This window comes from Myodes glareolus, chromosome 18 (assembly GCF_982192425.1).
Source record: "Myodes glareolus chromosome 18, mMyoGla1.1, whole genome shotgun sequence".
In the NCBI taxonomy this organism is placed as follows: Eukaryota; Metazoa; Chordata; class Mammalia; order Rodentia; family Cricetidae; genus Myodes; species Myodes glareolus.
The window spans coordinates 46,292,507-46,302,522 of NC_142043.1; the positions used below are offsets into that span (position 1 = coordinate 46,292,507).

Sequence of the window (10,016 nt, forward strand, 5' to 3'; positions counted from 1 at the left end):
TTTCAATAGACAAGAAACAGAGCAAAAGCTGACAGTCTGTAAGTTTCCGTTTCTGACGAGGTTCTTTCCTGACAGCCAATTAGAATTGAGATATGCTTCCCACTCCCAGCTTAATTAGAGGTAATACAATTTTTGTTAAGTCCTCTTCAGGGATTCCTTGATGGTAACATATAAATTAATTCCAGCCTACACACCGACATGTCATCTTTTTCTCCCTCCATGAACTTGAAGACACAGGGAGAGATCTATAGCCTGAGTTTTTGTTGTCATTTTGCCCACCAAATATTTGTTGGTCCCCTATAGACTACTAGATACAGTTACAGAATATAATGTGGTTCAGTTCCTCCTTCCACAAAGCTTATATTCTGATGAGTCACTAGAAATAATTGATAGACTAACAGCAAGGCTTCTCGCTAAAAATATAACAATGACTAAAGAGTAAAATAACTGAGAAATTGCTGCAAAGTCATCTGTTCCGAAATCCTTACAAGCATTCAGAAAGAACAGGAACATAGAGGTAGGAAAGGCCACAAAGGTTAACCTGAGCTAGAGATTTCTATGTGTGAAATCCATTTGAGGGGACGTTACCAAAAAGCGTGAGAGAAGGCAGAAACTTAGGAAAGGAAAATGAGTGTAAAATGCAGAGTAGAGAAATTTTAGAAGCATCATAAGAGACTACTGATTTTCAGTAACAGTTTGCAATTTAGAAGGCATTTCTGCTTGTGTGTCTTACTGAATCTCTGCCCATTGTGATCGTTTATCCCATATGGGTTGGTACAATGAGTGGTGTTAATGCAGCCTTGTCTTCACAGCCTGTACTGGCCTAATAAAGTGTAAAAATTTACATTCCTTCTTCTCCTGATATTCTTAAGCACTTTATTGAAATCGCATCTAGCTGACTTCTTTACCACCATGTTCACTGTTTGCATTCATCAACCTGAATATAGTGAGGATTCTCCTGGGCAGATCACGTCTCTGGGGGGGTTCCGCACGAGGAAAGGCACAATCGTAGGTGGGTCACTTCCAGCTCCATGCTGTGATGCCTACTTTACTTGCTGACTGTGGACACAGATGAGGTAGCGGACACAAGGACCACCAGTCCTTCCAGAGTAAGGATGTAAGCATCCCTGTTGGCTTTGTTTTGTCCCTCCTCTTGCCTCTTGGTTATTATGTATTTTCTGTGCCTAGAGGGCTTCCGTTTGCAAAGCTGTAAATCTGTCAGTCTTATTTATGTGGTTTTCACTTCAAATTAATGTTCGACAAAGGGATTAGCGGATAACTATTTCAGCCTGAATTTCTGTTCAAGGAGAATGGATATGGTTTGCACAGGCTGCCTGAGCTAGGAAACAGAGTTAATTGTGTAGTCAACACTGGAGAGAGCTGATCTCATTTCAGAAAGACAAGACAGTGCAGCTTACAGCCTCCACACAGATCTTTGGGGTCAAATTGATGTCGTGTTAAAGAATCAATATTTACTGGACTTTGTAAAGTTAGCTTTTAATGAACCTCAAACATCTTTCTAGGTCACTAATTGCAGGAAGAAGAAAGGTGGCAATGTCTGGAGTTAATGGGTGTGGGAGCTGATTTAAAAGTAAGTGAAGAGATAGTTGCCAGAGTGCTGAGCATCATCTCACCCTTAGATTCTATTCAGCATTTTTAGATACTTGCATTGAAAGGTTGCTTGGAGCTAGGGTATAGCTTGGAGGTAGAGCACAGGCAGAGAGAAACCCTGATTACAAACCCCAGAACCAGAGAGAGAGAGAGAGAGAGAGAGAGAGAGAGAAAGAGAGAGAGAAAGAGAGAGAGAGAGAGGGAGGATTTAGAGAGAGAGAGAGAGAAAGAAAGAGAGAGAAAGGGAGGATTTCTTGGGTTCTTTATGACTATAAACAGAGCAATTCTTGCTTCCTGGCAGAAGGTTAGATACTCCTCACATCCCAGGACTTTCCAGGCCTGACCTTGCTTAGCTTCTGAGATTAGATTGGGTGTGTTCAGGGTGGTATGGCCACAGACTACTCTTTGGCTGCCCTTCCTCTGTTCCCTGGGATGAATTCCAGTGGCATTTCAGGCTCTGCCTTCTGAATGTATCTTCACAAGGTCAGGTCCTTCCCTCCCACTGATGCTCTTGAAAGCACTCAGAATGGAAGAGTGCAGTACGGAACATTTCCTGGAGGATGCTGGCCTGAATCCCCATCTAATTAAAGGGCCTTCATAAGCCTCCAGTGTTCCTCTGGTGGTAGTGCATGCTTGAGTATTGAGTGCCTCTTACTGAGCTGTCCCCGTCATGTGTGTGGCACTGAGCTTTATCTTCTGCTTGTGCTGTCAGTGCTCCTAGTAAAAACTGTTGACAAGGTAGAGGAATGTGCCCTGTGGACTTTTATGTTGCCCTAAGAAAATCCCATACTAATGACTCTTGGTTAGTCACTGAGTCAAAAGCATTTTGCCAAGCCCTGTGTGTCTGATTGCATCCCCAACATGTTTTTTACAAGTTCTTGGTCATCTCTGCTCAGTAGACACATCTCGGCTCTGACTTTGCAGCTCTCCTTTCTAGTGTATTTTCTCAGGGGAGACTTCAGGATTAATGAGAAGAAGAGCCGGCTGTTCTTTCTCACTCCACCCCCATCCCTCCTCTCTAGGATCATTATTCAGAATAAACACTGAGGAGAGAAACATGGGGGGAGTGGTTGGAATTGCTGTGTTTGAAGGCAGATGGGACAGTGAGCATTCGCATTTCCAGCCCCTCTGAATTCTTCCTTTGCAGACGTTTGAGAACTTCTACTTCGGTTCCCTGAAGCTCAATTCCATTCACATCTCCCAGAGGTTCACAGTGGACAGCTTTGGAAACTATGCCTCCTGTGGACAGGTTGACTTCTCCTGAAGTGGGTATGGAAAACTCAGAAATGGAATGTCTTCCTAAGGTGGTAAAAAAGGGCTTCATCTCAGTCCCTGGGGGGTCAGGGGTAGGGTGGGAGTTTGGTGGATCTGCTGGTACGTTTTTTGTTAGCTCAGTACTAGCTATAGTTGTCTGGGGAGAGGGAACTTCAGTGCCGGGAATGCATCTATGAGATTGGTCTGTGGTGGGTCTGTGGGTATTTCCTTGATTGATGATTGATGTGGGAAGCCCAGCCCACTGCATGTTTAAGAAAGCAGGGCAAGTAAGCCATGAGGAACAAACCAGTGAGCCAAGCCTTTCCTACCCAAGTTAGTTTTGGTCATGGCCTTCATCTCAGCAACAGGAAACAAGAGTGGGGCAGATGTTGATTGTCCTGAGTGATCCCCTCCAAATTCCCAACTCCATGTTGCCTTTGATGGTCGTCCACAGTCCCACCATGTCTGCCAAGAGGCTTGTAGGTACAAGGAGAGCTTGAGCCATTCAACCTTTGGCTTGTTCTATTTTATATGTTAGGAAAAAATATAAACAATGTAAAATTTATTATCTTAGCCATCTTAAGTATAAGATTTGGTTTATTAAATACATATGTAACATTGTATTGTTGTTACCACCATCTATAACTTTTTTTTTTCCTAAAATTTGTAACTGTACCTTTAAGTGGTTTCCTCATTTGTTCCCTCCAACCCCTGGCAGCCATTTAACTTTCTGTCCATGATTGTGATAGCTGAATACCTCTTGTAAGTAGAGGCACAAAGTGTTTCCTAGCATAATATACTCAGAATTCACGATATCATATCTTGTGACAGTCCTGCCTTCCTTTTTAAGGATGAACAATATTCCATTGTATGTGTACCACATTTTGTTTACCCATCCATCCACAGCTGACCCTTAGGTTGCTTCCACATCTTGGCTACTGTGAATGGAACTGGTTCAGACCTGGGTGCGCAGGCATCCCTTCCACACCCCGCTTCATTCCCTCACTAGTCAGAGACTTTAGCAGTGACGGTTACCTTTGTGTTCCTTGATTTATTCATTTTCATCCTAAAATTAGTCCCTAAAAATATTATTTTGGGATACTAGAGATATACGTCAGCTGGTAGAGTGCTTGGCTAGCTTTCTCAAAACTGTGGGTTAGATGCCAGCACCACGCAAATCAGTGTATAGTGTCCCATGCTTGTAGTCTCAGCACTTGGGAGGAGGAGGATCAGAAGTTCAAAGCCATCCTTGGCTACATAGCGTTCAGGGCCTGTCTGGGATATTTGAGACCAAGCCCCCCCCCCAAAAAAAAAAGCAGCAGCAGCAACAACAACAGCAAACCCAAAGGAATTGGAGTCCTGGACCAGGGATTAAGAGCACTGGCTGTTCTTCTAGAGCGCATGGCACCCACTTCTAGATTCCCAGCACCACATGGACTTAACAACCGTCTGTAACTCCAGTTCTAGGGAATCCAGTGCCCTCTTCGAACCTTTGTAGACACCAGACATTTAAATGCTACCCACACATATATGCAAGCAAAACACTCATACACATAAAATAAAAATAAATATTAAAACAAACAAGCAGCAATTTGTTAGAATCCTATTCTGCCACATCTCACATCGCCCTCCCACGCCCCCAATGGAGTTGTGATAGTTCTTCCGTTTCCTCCTCAGGAGAAGAGCAGAGAACCATGGCTGCAGCATCGGGAGCCTGGAAATATGGTGGCAGCAGGCACTCTGGCCCAGCTGACCGGCAGAGGAGGGAGCTGCAGCCCACACCCCTCCCTTCTGGCCCTCGCTTCTCCTCCTCATCCTTTTCTCTTGTTCTTTATTCCTTATCCTCACGACCCCTCCTTTCTGTGAAGTCTGCTCCTGAGCTCTGTGTCAAGATCACCATGCTGTGGAGATTGACTTCTCTATGGGGTGGGACAGAACATCCACAAATAAATGAAATTCCCAAGTTGCCGTGTTCTCTTTAATATGTCAGACAGTCATGGTCTATGGCCATTGTCACTGTGCTGGGGCTGCAGGCTTCAGTACTTACTGACTTAGCTGTTCTGTTTTCGAGGACTCACTTGTTAGTGCATCAAGGTCCGGTTTCCCAAAAGGCTTCCACTTTGTGCTGGTGGTAGTCAGTTTATATCTCTCCTCAGGGTACCACACAGCGCATGACTCGACTGACCCCACTTGCCTCCCCAGAGCGCGGCTCCCCAGCTGTCGGGTAGCCTTGTCCACTGGGCTGCAGATACCATCTCTTGGGTGTCAGGGATTAATGACTTACCCTTGTAGGTATCCGTAAGAGTTTGGTTTTGGAAATTGCAGTGTGATATGTCAGATACTTCATTCTTAACAGAACTAGGAATTCTGTTATCAAATCTCAGGGTTCCTGCCCTTACACGTGTAAGCAGAGACTGTATTGTTAACTGAGCGCTCAGGTGAGGAGGGGAGTTTTCCAGAGGCGGGATGTACTGATGGAAGCATGATGACCAGTGGGATGCATGTGTAGACTTTCGTCTTTTGTAGTCTCTTGTATATTAATAGATTTTTAAAAAGTTATCTTTCTGGTTTTTAAAATAATATTTCTATGTAGCCCTAGCCGGCCGGCCTGGAACTTGGTATGTAGACCAAGCTGGCCTTAAGCTAATAGAAATCCTTTTGCCTTTGTCTTCCAAGTGTTGGGTTAAAGGCATGCCTACTACACCTGGCCAAATTTGAGAAAAAAAATTTATAAGCAGTAATAGCCAATATTAACAGAACACACCCACTTATCACTTCTTGCAGTCGGCTCAGCCTTCACAGCATCCTCCGGACTCGGTGTTATTGTTATTCCTATTTTTCAAATTGAGGAGTAACAAGATTAAGAACTCTAGAGCTAGAGAGATGGTTCAGTGGCTAAGAGTGCCTGCTGTTCTTGCACAGGACCTGACTCTGGTTTCTAGCACTCCTGTTGAGTAACTCCCAACTGCTTGTAACTCCTGCTCCAGGAGATACAGCGCCCTCTTGCGGCTTCTTACACATGTCTCACAGACACGCGCACACAGACACACATACACACATTTAAAAAATACATAAATTTTTTTAAAAAAGATTTAAAATTTTGCCTGAGACCTTTGGTCTCCAAGTATAGTTTTTGGACTGCCGGGAATCCCCAAGAATCTTCTAGAAGAAGTTTGTGAGATCCAGACTAGTTTTATGAAAGTAACAGGGTTTTTTGTTTGTTTGTTTGTTTTTGCTTTTTTTTACTTTCCAAGAAGCCATTGATACAATGATGTCACTCTGGTAGTTAAATGCAGTATATACTTGTGTGTTTTGTAATTTCTGGTCTATTAAAAGTCATTATGGGGGCTGGAGAGAAGGCTTGACAGTTAGAGCACAGGCTGTTCTTCCAGAGGCCGAGTTCAGTTCCCATCAATCATATGGCGGTTCACAACTGCCATATAATAGGATCTGGTGCCCTCTTCTCGCATGCCCAGCATGCCACTTTTTCTCTCCAAATTGGGAGGGTTTTATGTTTCTCATTGTGTGTCTTTAGAGGTTAACTAACTCATTTTGTCCTCAGTCCTTCTAGACTCTTACTAGTGATTTTCTTTCCCACGTGTTATTAGGATTGTGTCCTGCCCAGACCTCAGTACCTCCATGTTAATATTTTTGGAGACAGGGCCTTTGTTTAATGAGGCAATTAAATGACAATCAGGCCATTAGGGTGGATCCAAGTCCAGTCCCTCTGGCCTGGAGTCCTTAAGAGGAATTTGGGATCACTCATGAAGACACAGGACTAACACTCACCCAGAGGAAGGACCCATGAAGACCCTGTGAGAGGGTGGTAATCTACCAGCCAAGAACAGTGGCCTCTGGAGAGACCAAACCCCAGCACTTTGATCTTGAACTTCTGGGAACTGTGAAAATAAACTGGCTCTACGGAGGCCTTTGGTCTGTGGCTTTTTGTTATGGCAGTCCTCTCAGACAGCTGCGAGGCACAGGCTCACAGGCTACCTGTCTTCCTTTGAACCAGACATTAAAGGGATGTGTAAAAATAGAAAACAATGCCACTTTTTCTCCCCGATTTGGGAGGGATTTGTGTTTCTGATATGATCCATTATTGTTCTGTTAATATGAAAGTTTAAAGTATACTGTTAAGATTTTAGTTTTGTTTTCAAGTATACTAAATTCCAATGTGTATTTCACACAAACAGAAGTTCTTGAGAGTCCTCAGCAATACTTTGATGCACAAGGCACCTGAGACCAGAAGGTTAAACACTGTGCTGCTGTGCTGTCTTCCCTATGGGGGCATGTCAACGAGACTGCTGTAGTTTGGAAGCTCCCCCCACAAGATTAGTCACTAATCGGTGGCATTATTAAGTGGAAGTGGAACATTGAGAAGTGAGTCCTTGTGGAAGGAAGCTGGGCCATTTGGGGGAAGTGACCTTAAAGGAGTTAGTGGAACCCCAGCCTCTGTTTTCTCTTTGCTTTCCAGTCACCATGAGATGAGCAAGCTCCCTCAGCCCCTCTTGCTGTAACGCTGCCACCAAACCAAAGAAGCAGGGCCCTCCAAAAGCACGTGACACATTAGCCATCTTAGAAGATCTCTCAGGTGCTTTGTGACAGTGACACAAGGGCCATTTGGGGAGCGTTCGCAGCACGGGGAGTCATACCACTGGCCTGCATCCCCAGCCCATAAACCATAAACCACATGAGCTCTTCCCATCCAAAGTCATCTTTTAACAGGTAGAGATCTACATCAGTTTTTATGTCTATAGAGTAGTTTTTCTAGATACATGTTTTGTTTGACTCTTGCCGTGTTACCCAGGCAGGACTTAAATTCCCTGTGCTGAAGTGACCCTCCTGTTTCTGCCTCCCAGATTCTGCAGCTTACAGATGCACACTGCTGGGGACTAGCTGTTGGTATAGTTTTAAGTTTAACAAGTTGATTATTGATTAATAGTTGTTTATTCAGGTTCTCTAGAGGAACAGAACTTATGGAATACACACACATATAAATTCTACATATATGTGTGGAAATTTGTTAGAATGACTTATAGGCTATGGTCTAGCAAATCCAACAATGGCTGTCTACCAATGGAAAGTCCAAGGATCCAGTAGTTCAGTCCGTAAGACTGGATGACTCAGTTGGTCTTCAGTACACACCAGAATCCCAAGGAGTAGGCTCTGATGCCAGTGAAGGAGTGGACTTGTCGGTGAGAGTGAGAGCGAACAGGCAAAGAGCAAGAGCTTCCTTCTCCCGGGTCCTCTACCTAGGCTGTCACTAGAGGGTGTGGCCCAGATTAAAGATGAATCTTCCCGCCTCAGAAGATCCAGATTAACCCAGAAAACCTAGACAACAATGAGGACCCTACATTGATCTAATGTACATACATGGATCTAATCTACATGGGAAGGAGAAAAAGACAAAATCTGAGTAAATTGGGAGCATGGGAACCTTGGGAGAGGGTTGAAGGGGAGCAGAGGAAAATGTAGAGCTCAATAAAAATCAATAATATTTATAAAAAGATAAGAGAAGCCAAGAAAATGTTAATTTGGAAAGGAAAATAATAATAATTTAAAAAGATCCAGATTAAGAGTGGGTCTTTCCACTTCAGATGATGTAAGAAAGCCCTCACAGGTGTACCCAGCCGCTTGGGTTTTAGTTAATTCCAGATGTAGTCAAGCTGACAATGAAGAATAGCCATCACAAGCGGGTGTGGATTGGTTTTTAGATATGGTTGTTAAGAAAAAGTTTGAAGTATTTCTGTTCAGTTTATCTTTTTGAACTTATAGCATCTAGAAATGAGAGCAATTTTTTAGGGACAGATTTGGCATTTTTTGTGGAAAATTGAGGTTCTCCATTTTGTCTTGCTAACTACAACAGAAAAATATAAAAGACACATACACAATTTAATAAACATCTTTGGCATCACCTCATATTTGGGAACTGTGGTTTGGAAAGGCTGACCTGCCAATAAGTCTCTAGAAGAAACCCTTTTTCTTCTTTATAAACAAGGTTATTAGTTATTTTGCACAACTCTTAGAACTGCCATCTAAAAATTTGCTCTCTTCCTCCTAAATAGCTTCCTCTTTGGCTTTAGCTAAGTGTGTCGGGCTGTGTACTGCAGGAGGCAGGTCCCCTTGGATGAATTGCCTGTGTGTGGAAAATGTTCTGACCTTCATGGGTCTGAAGGCAGCTATGGCTTCCTGAAAGGCATTGGGTTAGTTTCCATATTTCTTGTTAAGCAGCTCTGGTAACTAGACCCCTAGAACCCTTGGTGCATCTGAGCTGACCACTAAGAGCTTTGGCGGTGTGTAGATAACTTTACTAAAAGTCTAGGATTGAGGGGCACGTGACTCTGTTGGTAGAGTGCTCACCTAGCACGAGTGAAGCCCTGGGTTCTATCCCTAGCACCACATGCACCGGAAGACATCTGGGAAGTGGATACAGGAGTATCAGAAGTTGAAAGGTCACTTTCAACCTACAAATCAAGTTGGAAGCCAGCCCAGGCTACAGGACACCCTGTCTGAAATAAAAAGACCAGGATTAAGAAGATGGGGGGAAAGAGGGGAGCAGGAAACAAATGTAGAGCTCAATAAAAATCAATAATAATAATAAAAAAAAGATGATGGAGGAAAGATGGTAAGATTTGGTAAATCTTCAGAACAATGAATAGTTATCACCTCTTTCTAACCCGAGGGACAGACTGTTTTGTTTTTTAAAAGCCTTGGATCATTTTGCTCGTGTTTCACAGCCATTGTATGATATGTGTAGCATTAACCTTAATTCTAGGTAGGAAATGGGATCCTCAGTTCCCTCCAGTCCACATGACAAGCTGAGCTCTGGGCTGTGAAGCACACGGCACCACCTAGGAGGGCTCCATGCACCGTGGGATGCAGACTTCAATATCTGGAGCTTGCAGCAGCACCGCAGGAAATCCAAGAAACACAAAGGGGAGCTATTGCTTTGTATTTTCCCCAGGGTGCCCTCCCCCACCCACCCCACCCACCCCCGGGCCAGACCACTGAGGGCATGCAGCACTCAGACATGCCAGGCCCCATAAACCTCATAACCTGTGTTTTTTCCTACCGATTAAGATCATGGTCTTCCATTGTCTTTAATTTTTTTTTTTTTTAACCTCATAGCAGCCAAGCCTTTTTCATAA

The 10,016-nt window shown here is 43.7% G+C and overlaps 1 protein-coding gene across 5 annotated transcripts in view; it reads left to right on the plus strand.

The window, feature by feature from the left end:
- Positions 1-4,831, plus strand: part of Ascc1 (activating signal cointegrator 1 complex subunit 1) — an 88,200-nt gene extending 83,369 nt beyond the window's left edge. For all 5 annotated transcript variants that reach the window (XM_085679668.2, XM_085679669.2, XM_085679666.2 and 2 more), the window contains 2 exons: positions 2,759-2,880; positions 4,543-4,831. In XM_085679668.2, coding sequence (XP_085535794.2) covers positions 2,759-2,875 — 117 coding nt within the window. In that variant the 3' untranslated portion in view covers positions 2,876-2,880; positions 4,543-4,831. The remainder of the gene's footprint in view (positions 1-2,758; positions 2,881-4,542) is intronic.
- The last annotated feature ends 5,185 nt before the right edge of the window (positions 4,832-10,016 follow it).